This window comes from Mytilus trossulus, chromosome 6 (assembly GCF_036588685.1).
Source record: "Mytilus trossulus isolate FHL-02 chromosome 6, PNRI_Mtr1.1.1.hap1, whole genome shotgun sequence".
Classification (NCBI taxonomy): domain Eukaryota; kingdom Metazoa; phylum Mollusca; class Bivalvia; order Mytilida; family Mytilidae; genus Mytilus; species Mytilus trossulus.
The window spans coordinates 82,814,028-82,829,694 of NC_086378.1; the positions used below are offsets into that span (position 1 = coordinate 82,814,028).

At 34.6% G+C, this 15,667-nt stretch overlaps 1 protein-coding gene across 1 annotated transcript; it reads left to right on the forward strand.

The window, feature by feature from the left end:
• Positions 1–6,041: 6,041 nt before the first annotated feature.
• LOC134723812 (GLIPR1-like protein 1) lies at positions 6,042–11,064 on the forward strand. The gene is made up of 4 exons (XM_063587360.1): positions 6,042–6,157; positions 7,283–7,404; positions 9,045–9,157; positions 10,948–11,064. Exons 1-3 carry the CDS (start codon positions 6,047–6,049, stop codon positions 9,142–9,144), a joined length of 333 nt encoding a protein of 110 aa, XP_063443430.1. The 5' UTR covers positions 6,042–6,046; the 3' UTR covers positions 9,145–9,157; positions 10,948–11,064.
• Positions 11,065–15,667: the final 4,603 nt, after the last annotated feature.

Genomic DNA, 15,667 nt, shown 5'->3' on the forward strand with positions numbered 1-15,667 from the left:
CAGGACTGTTTCTTGTTGTTTTGGACTTCTGAAACCGATTTTGGCGAATCAGAAGTCTTCATAGCTTTAATGAACATTACATTGAATAAAAAACCGCAAGAAATAACCCATTTGTAATGGGTATCTAAGCTTCACACTTTTCCGTACAAACAACGGTACATTGCCGATTCATCTAAAGAGTTGTCCATTTGAATGACAAAATGTCTGTCTGCAGTGAAAGAGGGTCTTCAGAAATACAACGAAACTGTTTACTTGCGTAGTGGTATTCCCCTTATATTGATTAAAAAAAAAGACAGCTCAAAAAGCATTTCTGGATAATTTTAAATCTTGATCCTTTTCTGACATAAGTTCAATCAAACTTAACATTTTTCAAAGTGTATACCACTTTTTACATTAAAGCGGGAGGTTCGCTAAAAAAAACACCCCAGATTCAACCCACATTTCTTCCCTGAAATGTCCAGTACTATGTGAGGAAAATGGCAATTGTTATCTTATAGCTCGTTTATGTTTATGTGTGTGTTGCATTGTCGTTCGTAAGGAAAGGTGATTTCTTGTACTGTTGACATCTTTTTCGACAGACACATTTTTGTTGCTGTGTATTAGAGCACGGTTCAAAGCATGTGCCTAACAGCGGTTATAATTTGCTTCTGGATTTCGTTGAAAGGTCCTCGTTTGTACTCCGCTGTACTTGCCTGCCTTGTTTGCAACCCCGTCATAGTACACGAATTTTGTTAATATCAAGGTCGAGATCTGCTTAAAATCGAATAGCATCAGAGATCGAAGTCCCCTTTACAGATTCGACATGTGACCGGAGCCTACAAATTCCAATCTTATTATACCCGTGTTGTTATTTTAGAGATCTACAAAAAACGGAAGGATATATAATGACATTTGTTCATTGGTTGCCTTGTCTGAACACTCTTGCACTCGGTGACAGCAAAGCAGGATACACGCTCACGCATGCATCAATAACTTGACTAAAAAAAACCTCTCCACCACTAACGCATTGTGAATGTCTGGTCCTTAACGCAACACTTAAAGATGAAGGATGTGATAATGTGTCGTCTCCTTTCAGTTTACTCTAACACAATTGCCATGAAATTGCTCCGGAGCACCTGAGATCACCCACAGTTTTTTTTTGTTGGGTTTGTGTTGCTTAGTCTTAAGTTTTCTATGTTGTGTCTTCTGTACTATTATTTAGATATAGGAAGATGTGGTGTGAGTGCCAATGAGACAACTCTCCATCCAAATAACAATTTAAAAAGTAAATTGTCGGCATGTCTTATTACTTTTAGCCATGGGGATGTCAATTTAATTTCAGTATACGAGTTTGACGGTCTCTCTGTTATCTTTCTCCCTCTTTAGTTCCTTTCTGCAACGTGTACTCGCATATGTACATTCTACCTTCCACATAACAAAATAACTTCAATTTTATTTCTAGTACATGTTTATTTATTGCTATTTTATTTAAATGACCTCCATATATCATACTGGCAATCCGGAATTTTACCATGATGCGGAGAAAATTTAGCAGTGCCTACTACACATCGCTTAGCTCTCGTGTCTTTTTTTCACAAGTAACAGAAGATCCCTCAAGCCCCCGAGTTATACAAAACTTTTGAGTATTTTCGAAAAATAAGTATTTTCTTATCCCAGGAATCTAGGAATAGATTCAGCAGCAACTATTTGATTTTATTTTTGGGGGAGGGACTGGCTGGCTATGGATTTTCTTCCGGACAGACTTTTTTTTTGTTTTCCGCCATAGTCATAGCCACTCCCTAGAGTGTTTTTGCCTTACCTAGGCCGTATTAGGCACAACTTTTTTGGAATTTTGGGTTCTAAATGCTCTTCAAATTTGTACTTTTTCGGCTTTATATCTATTTTGATCTCAGCGTCACTGATGAGTCTTGTGTAGACGAAACGCGCGTCTTGCGTATTGAAATAATCCTGGTACCTTTAAGAACGACTTTTCCCTACTGTCTTTTTACGAGAATAACAAATATGCACAGTAAAGTGCATACCAAAATAGCGCATCCATAAATCATTTTGAAGCAAGGAACTTTGTGAAGTTTTCTCTGATTTAGTCCGATCACCATGAGCGTATGATTTGTTTTAAACAAGATATGGTTTTAAAGTCGCCAATAAAACAAATATATGTTTGATTGTCCATTTGGTATCTTTCGTCCCTTTTCCATAACAGAAGTATTTTCTCTATAAGTGAAAATACTGATACTTACTGTACTTCTAATAGATAAATATTTTCTTAAACACCCTTCAATCATCATTATTTAAACACTAGATACTTTTCGGCAGTGTACATTTCATAGTGATATCTAACATACATGTTTAACCCCGCCGCAATATTGCGCCTGTCCCAATTAAAGTCCGGAGCCTCTGACCTTTGTAAGTCTTGTATTATTTTAACTTTAAGTTTCTTGTGTACAAATTGGAGTTTATTATGCTGTTCATTATCACTGAACTAGTAAACATATTTGTTCAGGGGCCAGCTGAAGGACGCCTCCGGGTGCGTGAATTTCTCGCTGCATTAAAGACCTGTTGGTGACCCTCTGCTGTTGTCGGGTTGTTGTCTCTTTGACACATTCCCTATTTCCATTCTCAATTTTATTTTTATTAGTATGGTTGCGAATTATTTGGTTTAATAAAATTGAGAATGGAAATGGGGAATGTGTCAAAGAGACAACAACCCGACCAAATAAAAAAACAACAGCAGAAGGTCACCAACAGGTCTTCAATGAAGCGAGAAATTCCCGCACCCGGAGGCGTCCTTCAGCTGACCCCTAAACAATTGTATTCTAGTTCAGTGATAATGAACGCCATACTAATTTCCAAATTGTATATACACAAGAAACTAAAATTAAAATAATACAAGACTAACAAAGGCCAGAGGCTCCTGACTTGGGACAGGCGCAAAAATGCGGCGGGGTTAAACATGTTTGTGAGATCTCAACCCTCCCCCTATACCTCTAACCAATGTAGAAAAATAAACGCATAACAATACGCACATTAAAATTCAGTTGAAGAGAAGTCCGAGTCTGATGTCAGAAGATGTAACCAAAGAAAATAAACAAAATGACAATAATACATAAATAACAACAGACTACTAGCAGTTAACTGACATGCCAGCTCCAGACTTCAATTAAACTGACTGAAAGATTATGATTTCATCATATGAACATCAGGCACAATCCTTCCCGTTAGGGGTTTAGTATCATACCATCATAACATATATGAGAAGAACATAACCCGTGTCATGCCAACAACTGTTTTTAGAATAAATGTGTTTAGTTCCGACGCAAAGACCTTATCAGTGACTCAATATTAACGCCAAAATATGCAATCTTTAATGACTTGACAACAGTATCGTAATTATATCCCTTCTTAATAAGTCTATTCAAAGGTTTTGTAAGTTTCTGAGGTGAATACTGACACCTTTGTGCTTTATAAAGAATATTTCCATAAAAAAATGGATGTGAAATACCTGAACGTATAAGAAGTCTGCATGTTGAGCTATATTTACGAATGATGTCTTTATACCGATGATAAAATTTAGTAAATGTTTTGACTAGTTTGTGATATCGAAAACCCTGGTGTAATAATTTTTCAGTAATACATACATTTCTCTCGTTAAAATCTAAAACATTGTTACATACACGAGCGAATCGTACAAGTTGAGATATATAAACACCGTAAGATGGTGACAAGGGAACGTCACCATCTAAAAACGGATAAATAACGATAGGAAATGAAAAATCATCCCTTTTAACATAAATTTTAGTATTCAGCTTTCCGTTAGTGATAAAGATATCAAGATCGAGAAAAGGGCAGTGGCCATTGTTAGTATTAGCTTTATTTTAAGTAAGTTCACTAGGATAAATTTCATTAATATACATACTGAAGTCGTCATTATTGAGAGCCAAAATATCATCCAATTATCTAAAAGTATTATTAAATTTGTTTATCAGATGTTGTTTTGATGGGTCTTTGCTTATTTTTGTCATAAATTGTAACTCATTCCAAATATCTAAAAGTATAATTAAATTTGTTTATCAGATGTTGTTTTTCCAAATATCTAAAAGTATTTTTAAATTTAAGTATTAGTAATTTCAGGAACGATTCATTTTAATAAAGGCAACAGTAGTATACCGCTGTTCAAAACTCACAAATCCATGGACAAAAAACAAAATCGGGGTAATAAACTAAAACCGAGGGAAACGCATTAAATATAAGAGGAGAACAACGACACAACACCGAAACGGACCAAGCATCAGACAAAATCCCACGAGAATAACACATATAACATCTAAACCAAATACATGAATATGGGACAAACAAGTACCGTGTCACGTCTTATCTTAATATCTCAAAAATAAAAGAAAACAAACGACACAACATCAAAATGCAACACACACAGAAACGAACAATAATATAACAATGGCCATCTACCTGACTTGGACATTTTAAAGGGGAATAACCTGGTTTGGTGGCATGCCAAACTGGGTTTACTTGATTGTTATCTGCAATTACATTCATTAAAATAAATTCATATGGGATGGTTGATATTTGCAACAGATGCGATACGTCTACAAAAGACACGTCAGTGACGCTCGTAGACATTCTTTTTAAAAAAAAAAAAGGTGGAATAGCTTTACTCTAAGATACGAATCCGTCGAACTGCAAATAAATTCAAAGCAATAATAACAATGTATAATGAAAATCTCCGCCTTAACATATCAGACATGTTTGTTTTTTTTATGTTATAGCACTGGGATAATGAGTTGGCAGCAAAAGCACAAGCATATGCCAACCAATGTATCTGGGGACACAACTCGGCTAGATCAAACTCACCTTCGACATTTTCTTATGTCGGGGAGAACATTTACGTCCAAACCAGTATGTAAGAAAGGCATTCTAAAGCTACTAATATATAAAATTACATTCACATGTATTTATCTGCAAATAATGAAACACGAGGATTTACCGAACAAATCATTTTTAATTTATTTATTTTTATATCTCAAAACTAGTGTTCCTCAAAGCAAAATGATCATACAAACTATGTGCTCACGTTATACAGGTTTACACACCGCTTAAAAAAAAAAAGGAACATTCAAGTCTTATATTACATTTTCGTCATGCAAACAATAATAGATAATACGGTTAAGATAAAAAAAAATAAATAAAGGAAATGTGGTGCGATTTTAAAGGAGACAGTTGAAAAAGGCATTTACAGTAAGAATGCAAATAGAAATACATTTAATAAAATGACGTGAGCGGGTACTTGAACATCACAACAACAAAAAAGGATATACAGAGAACCGAGTTCAAAGTCACTTACAACAGTTAATAAAAAAATTCTGTAGATTAAGCCTTTCGAATATGTTATTGTTAATTGTTTAATGTCGTCACGGAGAGCACCTTATGTTAACGAGGTTGCAAACTATTTTGGAACGCATCGGCCGATTCGGAATAAACTGCTATGGTATTTAGTTAGATATTATTACATTTACGTTTATATAATAAAACAAGATGTAGTTAGATTGCCAATGAAACAACTCTCCACAAGCGACAAAAATGACACAGAAAAGGCAGCTATAAAAGGTCCCGAAACAATTTAAACTAGAAAACTGTCGGCCTTATTTCTGTACAAAAAAATGAACGAAAAACAAATATATAACACAGGCAAACGACAACAACTGAATTACAGGCTTTTAACTTCGGACAGGCCCTTACATACACAATGTTGCGGGGTTAAACATGTAAGTGGGATCCCAACCCCCTAATCATGGCTTGGGACAGTGGTATAACAGTACAACATTAGAACGAACCATTAAAATCCGTTGAAAAAGGCGAAACTCATCAGATGGACAAAAATATGATTGGACGTGGCCGGGTACTTGTACATCAAACAACAAAAAAGACACTAGGTAAAATTCTGAGAGTACACGTAGTCAACCGACTGCTAGTTCAAAGCCCCTTACAACAAAACAAAAAATGATGCATCTATGACTAAATATTTTCAGATACAATGAACACGGATGTCCTTGAAAGTGGTTTCACAGCGTGGGACGATGAGAAGAATGGATTTCACTTCGATACAAATATTTGTTCTAATGCACCATGTGGACATTATACACAAGTAAATGCTTCCAAAAAACCAAACGTACATACACACAAGCAAGTTGTGTATGTACACTATATGCACAATGTCACGTGGACAATATACACAAGTTGGTCCTTTCAAATTTTAAAATACTTTTCATCACTTGATATATACATGTCCTGTGCATAGGAGTACATTTGTTGATACACGAAGCTGACTATACGTTATTGCATTTTCACATCGGCAAGACCATTCGGTAACTAATAATTGTTTCGATCTCCCTCATTTAAACTTTTTTCGATAGCGGGGGTTTATCTGGGTATTTTGGGAAAAAGGCCCCTGGCTACTTTTGGGAATTTTTTTACGCGATTTATATAGAAATTGGGAAAACTACAATTAAACCAGAAGTCAGTTTTAGTATGTATCATACTATTATTCATTAGAAATTATCTTTTTTTTTTGTGAAAATAAAGAAAAACTATTTTGTTACACAGTAGGCTTACTAGTTGTTTTCTTGTATGCAAAACTGATATTGGCCTCAGCATATTTTTCAGATGACAGCTGGTGTTTATTGCTCATCTCATGTTTTTGTTATTGCCTGGTAGGATGATTCCCTAAAATTACCCCCTTAGTACTAAAGTCAGTTCTACCAAACGGAAATAACTCACAATATTTGCAGACGTATCTCTCTAAGGATTCATTATAGTATAACCATTTATATGTCATTTCGAACCTCCTTGCATCAAAAAGTCTTCTGTCTGATACATCATATACTTTTAATTTATCATTACGAGCCGTTTTACTGTCAGTACGACCCAACACAGTCATGACTTTACTACTACTAGGTTTCATTGTTGATATTTCATTATTTGGTTTACAGATTTCAGTTTGAGTTCAGAATTTACAAGCTTGGTCCTCAGGTTGTATCAGTAGCGAATCGGTATTGGTTTGACTTTGATCATCATTTGAAACTAAATTGTCATTGGAAGAAACATCAACAACATCGGTAACATTTTCAATTGATTCAGTCTCAGATAACGTAATATTGTAGATGTTTCAAAGCAGTGATTTTATGCACTCGAAATCTGATCACAACCGTCGCTTAACTGCATCTATATTACTTTATACGTTTGACACATTAGTATAATTTTCGTGTTTTAGATAATCTGGGCAGAGAGTACTGCATTAGGATGCGGAGTTTCTAATTGTCCCTCCATGACAAACCTTCCGGAATACGACTTCGTTGATTATTGGGTATTTTTAGTGTGTAATTATGGACCAGGGTAGGTACAATACAAACTAAATGTCTAATAATCATTTTAAAAGGTGTTTCTATGGCGAGTATTTATTATATTAAGGATTATTTTTTGTTGATGGGCAGAATGTAGAATGTAAAAACGATTACAAATACTTACTTGGAGACACTGAAGAATATGTATCACTCACCTAATTAATATACTTTAATGAAATATTTCAAACATTGAAGACTACCATATCCAATTAAAAAAAATGTTGATCTTGTATTGGTGCTATTTTTTCCATTTCCGTTTTTCTTTATCTGTTAAGCCTCGGTCACACCTTACCGGATAGCTTGACCGAACGCCTAACTTTTTACTAATCCCTTCATGTCCGTTAGACGTCCGTTCTTATCCGTTAGTCGTCCGTCCATATCCGTTAGGCGTCCGTTCTGTCCGGTGGAAAATTTTGAGCATTTTCAAAACTTTGAACGGACGTCCAACGGATATAATGTCCGTTGGACGTCCGTTTTGTATCCGTTATACATCTGTTGGAGGTCTGGCAGATAAATTCACCAACGGAATTCTAACGGACGTCCAACGGATGTTGAACGAATGTAAAACTGACTTCTACCGGACGTATAACGGATAATGAACCGATCTATGCCAATTGAAAATTTCTTGTCAGAAATGCCAATTAGATTTCTTAAGGTTCATGAATTCTTATTATTCTTAATCGATCTTAGAATAAGGGCACATCTTCACAATCAATCAGCTGTAATTCAGGTCAGACACTTCCCTTTAGCAGCATTTTGAAGAACAAACCAAAACCAGTTACACAGAACATTTTCAATATTAATGCCATTTACATGTATTATTATTGTCGCTTTTATTTGTTTTATCCGGTACGCTTCCGTTAGGTGTCCGTTTTATGCGGTACTCGTCCGTTGGATGTACGTTCGACATCCGTTCTGTCCGGTACGTCTCCGTTTCTCGTCCTAGAGTGATGGTTAAAGCTCACTTGGCCCTGTTGGCTATCTGATCTGAGAATGAGGAGGACCCGAAACGTGTTTGACATTAGTGTGATAGAATAAAAGACACGACAGGTCTTCTTCCCATCAGTAGTAAAACCCTTGCTAAAAGTGTGATGTCCTTTGGCTATGCGGGACGGGATGTAGAAGTAAGCAGCCTGTGTGGCCATATCGGGGGACGTTAGATCAGAAGCCTCGTGTCTCTGAACGTTAAGAACACCTGTATAAACTCTTTGAGAGATCTGTAGGTGGGATTTTGCACGACTCAAATTCCTCATTTACCAAAGGCAGTCTTAATTTCTTTGACCTACGAGACTTCTCGGGCGGCTTACATTACAGAACGTACCTTTTGTATTATTTGTTGAATTGTTCTCGTCCTGACTATTGATGGAATATTTGTTACAGGACGTTAAGAAAGTAACAATCAATCTCAGCCAAATATTTGTACTTTTTAAGGTTCTAACAATAAAATGGCTTACTTAATACTGATAAAAACAACAATTTCACCAGAATTAAGCAATTTTTAGTATTTGTCCTAAACTGTACTAGGACAAAATAATTTCTACACAAATACCGGCCTATATTCTCAAAATTTACTTAAATAGTTAATAGTAGTTCTAGTAATGATACATTATTTCCCCCTATTATTAATTGTAGAGGTAATATAAATGGGAGATTACCGTACGTTGAAGATACGTCAGGACGTAGCGATGGAACTGGTGGAGAACCTGCAACAAGTAATGGATGCCGGAAATGAAAATTTTGAACAAGTAAGTAGCTTTTCCCTGCACGGTGTATTAAGTAGCAGTTGCCTTTATATTTTTGAAAAAATATGAATGATAAAAGTTAAATAAGTTAATAACTTTTACAGATAACAGTGAAAATAAAAGAAATGAATATAAAACAGGCTTTGAAATAATATAGTTGAAAATCATAGAATTGTATTGCAAATGTTTTCGTTAAAAATTTAAACATGTATAAAAATAAATATGCGTTCATAGTAATTAGTTTATCAATTCACCAACAGTGTTCCAATTGATGTCATCATATTGAAATTTGCAATCTAAAACGATGCTCTCTATAGAAGAAAGATGTGATATGATTGCCATTGAGACAACTCTCCACAATAGACCAAATGACACAGAATTAACAACTTTATGTCACTATACGGCCTTCAATAATTAGTAAAACCCATACCGCATAGTCAGCTATTAAAGGCCTTAAAAGTACAAATGTAAATCAATTCAAACGAAAAACTAACGGCCTGATGTAAGTACCAAAACAAAACCAATCATGTAACACAACAAACGACAATCACTGAATTACAAGCTCCTGACATCAGACAGGCACATACATACAGAATGTGGCTGGGTAAAACATATTAGCGGGATCACAACCTCCCCAACATGGGCCAATGGTGTGACAGTACAACACAAGAACGAACTATGTAAATCAGTTACAAAAAACTCAACTTATCAAATGGATACAATAAGAAATACCACACAGTGTACGTGGTACTTGTATATCCCCAAAACAAAAAGACACATAGTACAGATCTGAGTTACTGACAGCTAGTCAAAAGGCACTAACAACTAATAAAACAAAACAGAAATATTGCGAAATTTATTGTTATACTTTTTGGAGATTATTTATTGGTAAAGCAAAGCAAAAATGGTTGGCAAAAAGAGCACACTTAAAACTTTTAGACTTTCTATTTTCCATCACTGCTATGTTCCCTAGGGTAACATCATGTAAGTTATATCATCTCAGTCATGTGATATTTTTATGTTCTGAATTTGAATAACTATTTATTCGTTACAGACAGACAGGCACATACATACAGAATGTGGCTGGGTAAAACATGTTGGCGGGATTCCAACCCCTTTTAACTCTTAGTATGGTAAACAATCCAATATTGTCGATTTTGTGGTCCATGAATAAGAAGTTACAAATAATGTAACAAAAAGTCGGCATGATTAGTAGGACAGCGTGTAGTATATAAATAAAGGCAACAGTATACCGCTGCTCAAAACTCATAAATCCATGGACAAAAAACAAAACCGGGGTTACAAACTAAAACCGAGGGAAACGCATTACATATAAAAGGAGAACAACGACATAACACTAAAATGAAACACACACAGAAACGGACCGAACATCAGACAAAATCCCACGAGAATAACAAATATGACATCAAAACCAAATACATGAATTTGGGATAGACAAGTACCGTGACACGTCTAATCGCAATGTGAATTTACACTAAAAAATAAGAGAAAACAAACGACACAACGTTAAAATGTAATACACATTGAAACGAAATATAATATAACAATGGCCATATTTCTGACTTGGTACATGGTATTTTTAAAGGAAAAAATGGTAGGTTGAACCTAATAAAAACATGTCTTTTTGTAAAAGCCCGAAATGTGGTCGTGTTTAGAATAAATAAATATAAAATATCAACAAATGCAAGTCATGAATCTGGTTTTTTTTTATTCCAATTTTTTAACAACTGTAGAATTCAAATGGCGATTTACTCTTTGCTAATATGTTTCAGATCCTGAACAAACGAACAAGCCTGGGAATATGCCTACTGTATTTCTTCTACTGAATCTTTGACTGTTTGACGTTTGTTGTTAATGTTATAGTGTGTATTTCATGAACTGAATCTTTGACTGTATGGCTTTTAGTGTAACCAGTTATTAATGTTAAAGTGTTTATTAACACTTCACAACTCGGGCACTGATCAATGTCGTACATTAGTTGTTTACTAGATGCGTTCAATGTAACTAGTCTTTCTAATGTAAACATGTTTTACTGCTCTTCTCTTTGATTAAATAATTAGCATTGACGCATCACTTATTTTTGCCAGTTCAAACCAAAGTGCCAAGTGAGCTTTTCTCATCACTTGGCGTCCGTCGTTAACTTTTACAAAAATCTTCTCCTCTGAAACTACATGGCCAAACTAAACCAAACTTCGTCACAATCATTATTGGGGTATCTAGTTTAAAAAATGTTATTCAGTGCCACAATATATATGTACTGATACACTGATCCTCCTTTTAATGGGGTTTATAAACTTAAATTATTCACAACTCGTCTTTTTAAAGTTTTTACATGGTATTTATAAACAATGACTGCTCATTTATGAATTATAATAACATATACAAGTAGAGTTACATGTCTTTATTTCCACAAACTACTGCATGTATCTTGTGAAAAGCATATCAATATACTCAGTGTGCTGATCTTATACAAAGTCCAAAGCAGGTAAGGTATGTGTTGTCTTATTAAAATAACATGTTAATGTAATAAATGTGCAATTAGATATTTGCCACTGGACGACAAGTAAATATCAGTACTTATAATTGCCTGTTGCAGCTTTTGTGTTGATGTCAGAAATTGCAGGTCCTTTTGTTTCGTAATGTGTTTTATTTGTTAAAATGATGTTAAGCATATTACAGTTCAAGCAACGAATTGAGAGATAGCTCCCAAATCCTTGCAGTTTTTCTTTTTCCACGTTGAGTAGATTCAGCTGGGCAGTGCAGTTAACGTTTTGACAGCTATCCAGTGCTTTTGCCAGACTGAAAAGCTCCACAATTCTTCAACCATTCTTCCATGTTATCCCGTCGGTACTTTCCTCTGTGTCTATAACCTTTTCTTCATTTTCGTCAGGCAAAGTTGTATTTAATTTGTTGTTGTTCATTTCCAGTATTTCTTTTGATCTACCAGCTCTTCGGCGGGTTTCTCTGTCTTTAAGAAACGGCATGGCCGCTTTTATAGCTGGTACTTTTTTGAATTTCGCGCAACCGGATTTATGACGTCAGTGTATATTCCGCGAAATTATGACTTCATTTGAAGCGACGTCGCGAAACAATGACGTTCTTATTAGAAACATCGCGAAATTACAACGTTCTGGTTACCAACGTCGCGACAACACGAACAGTTTTGAAAACGTTATTATATGCCCCTGCTACTGTATCGTATTCCCTTCAGATCCTCTAATTATATATACAGTTGGAAAGCAAGTCCTTCGATACGGCCGTTGTCTCCAAGCTCTATCAGCAACAATAGCAGGGGGAATTAATTGGGTGGCGCTTCAGTCGTCCGTAACGTCAAAATCAATCGGCTAAAAGATTGACGTTTAAAATTTGTAGGTTTCGTGACCAATATAATTTCTTTAAAACATATAAACATTACAAAAAATAGCTTGTTATTTTTATTCCTTTATCCTGTCCATTCTAAAAAAAAATAGCCATCTTTTTTGTTCGCCAAATTTGACGTTTGCGTATCCAAATACAGAAAAGAACGGATATAATCTTAAGTGAAACCGGGAAACCTATTTCAAATTTATTCACTTTTTTGAAGCCATCATTTTTGACTTTTATACATCAATTTTAGTGACCACTAGCCATGTCAATTTGTATCTGGTTTTAGCTACGTTTCTACTTGAAAACAGTGAAGTTTAGCTTCTTTTCATTGTACCTGTTTCAAAGTGCTCTAAAATACTGACTTTAAGACGTGAATGAAATTTTGATTAAAAGTTGTGGATTTTCACAATTCCATACGATACTTGTATTTTAAACCGGATTTTTGTGACAAAAATGTCGGTTATTGATTTGGGGATGGTTAGCGGGCGGCAATCAAATGTTGTCCGTGCATTAACTCATGAACCGTTTAACCAAAGCTTTTCAAATTCTAATATGCTGTTACTGATGACAAAATAGAGGTCAAGTTAAATAATGATGATTTTGACTTTTACTGTGCAGTAGTTATGGTTCTTGAAAGATTGAAAAATGGCGTTTCCAGTCGTGTCCGTGCATTTACGCACGAACTGTTCTACCAAAGCTTCCCAAATTTTAATATGATGTTACTGGTGACAAAATGGAGTTCAAGTTCAATAATGACGATTTTGACTTTTACCGTTCAGGAGTTGTGGTTCTTGAAAGATTGAAAAATGTTGTTTCCAGTCATGTCTGTGCATTTTCTCATGAACCATTCAACCAAAGCTTTTCAAATTCTAATATGCTGTTACTGATGACAAAATAGAGGTCAAGTTCAATAATGATGATTTTGACTTTTACTGTGCAGTAGTTATGGTTCTTGAAAGATTGAAAAATGGTGTTTCCAGTCGTGTCCGTGCATTTACACATGAACTGTTATTCCAAAGCTTCCCAAATTTTAATATGTTGATACTGATGACTAAATGGAGGACAAGTTCAATAATGACGATTTTGACTTTTACCGTTCAAGAGTTATGGTTCTTGAAAGATTGAAAAATGGTGTTTCAAGACGTGTCCGTGCATTTTCTCATGAACCATTCAACCAAAGCTTTTCAAATTTTAATATGTTGTTACTGATGACAAAACAGAGGTCAAGTTCAATAATGACGATTTTGACTTTTACCGTTCAGGAGTTATGGTTCTTGAAAGATCGTAAAATGGTGTTTCCATTCATGTTGTTGCATTTACTCACGAACCATTCAATCTAAGCTTTTCAAATTTTAATATGTTGATACTGATTACAAAATAGAGGTCAAATTTGATATTGACGATTTTCACTTTCACCAATCATCAGTAATGGTTCTTGTGATATTGCCAGGACAAGTTAAAATTCCATCAAAAATAATTTTTATCGAATGTCCAGTCATTTTATGTGAATTACGTTACAGACATGTATAATTCATGTCTACCATCTAATACTGCCGATAACATGTGTCTAAATAGAACAAAATAATAGCCATATACCCTTTTGAAAACAGGTTTATCATTTAATTTGCAATATAGATATGTGTCTTAATATAAACAAACTTATTTTAACATTTTTTATTTATTTATTTAAGAATGTGAACTACGTTACGCCAATATTTCATAATAATGTATTCACAAGGCATAAAACGAACACAGTATTTTAACAATACCATAAGCCTAATAAAAAATATGTATGGTTGACATTGTTGGAGGCAATTGTTCATGGAAAAAATCTTGTTCCATCATAAAATGTGAAATACGTGATGTGAACTTCGTTACCATGGCAAAACTAAATCTTTCTTTTAACCTTGTGTTTGGTGCAAAAGTCTTTCCTTTATTCATAACTCAAAATCGGAAACTGTATCAGACGAATTTTGTGCTTTGGGAAAATGCAAAAACACACAATTAAACAAAAGTGTATGAACTTTTTATGGTAGGTAAATATTAAAATTGACATAAACAAGTCATAATTTTGACATGAAAGCTTCAAACCGTATTATAGGGGATGAAAAATATGTTGAACTTACATGCATTAAAAATCAAAGCACTGAAAGTTCTGTAAGGTGATCATATTCATTTATCGAGAAACACTTCTTGTAACGTAATTCACATAAAATAAGTAAGGATATTCAGCGATTTTATTTATTAGAAAATGTTATTGTAATGAAACGGGAGTATCGAAATAAAAGAAACAACGGTTTTGCTATCCCCATTCATTGAAAACACAATTGTTTACACACAATGATTAATAAAAAAGGGTGCATATGCAAGTCATATACAATGGCGGATACTTTCAATTTATTACACCTTGTTCTTTTCATAATAAAGCTGGAATATTGCCCACTTCAAAGTAAATATCATATGTATACATACATACATACACATATACAATACAATACCTACGTGATATGAAAATAAGTGCACATTTTTTTTATACATTAACGATAAGTTTTTCATGAGTATTTATTGGTAAGATATAGACAGAAAATAACTATATATAAATGTTTTTCCTTTTAGATTTGCTTGAAATGGGAAAAAGCAGAGCCGAAATCCAAAAACCCTACAGAGATCACAAAAAGGAAAAGGATGGAAATGCGTATCTTTAGAAAGAGAGAGATGATGTAAAAAAAAATATAGAAAGTCTACTATAAAAACAATAAAATTGAGAATGGAAATGGGGAATGTGTCAAAGAGACAACAACCCGACCATAGAAAGAAAACAAAAAAACCCAGCAGAACGTCACCAACAGGTCTTCAATGCAGCGAGAAACTCCCGCACCCGGAGGCGTCCTTCAGCTGGCCCCTAAAAAAATATACAATTGTTCGGTGATAATGAACGCCATAATAATTTCCAAATTGTACACAAAACACTAAAATAAAAATGATACAATACTAACAAAGCCAGAGGCTCCTGACTTGGGACAGGCGCAAAAATGCGGCGGGTTGAAACATGTTTGTGAGATCTCAACCCTCCCCCTATACCTCTAAACATTCCCTGTGCTTTATTCATGTAATTGTGGTAACGTA

Coding starts and splice junctions, on each gene's coding strand:
- LOC134723812 (XM_063587360.1), top strand. CDS start 6,047: ATGAACACGGATGTCCTTGAAAGTGGTTTCACAGCGTGGGACGATGAG. Junction 6,158..7,282: donor CATGTGGACATTATACACAA/GTAAATGCTTCC, acceptor TTCGTGTTTTAG/ATAATCTGGGCAGAGAGTAC. Junction 7,405..9,044: donor GTGTGTAATTATGGACCAGG/GTAGGTACAATA, acceptor TATTAATTGTAG/AGGTAATATAAATGGGAGAT.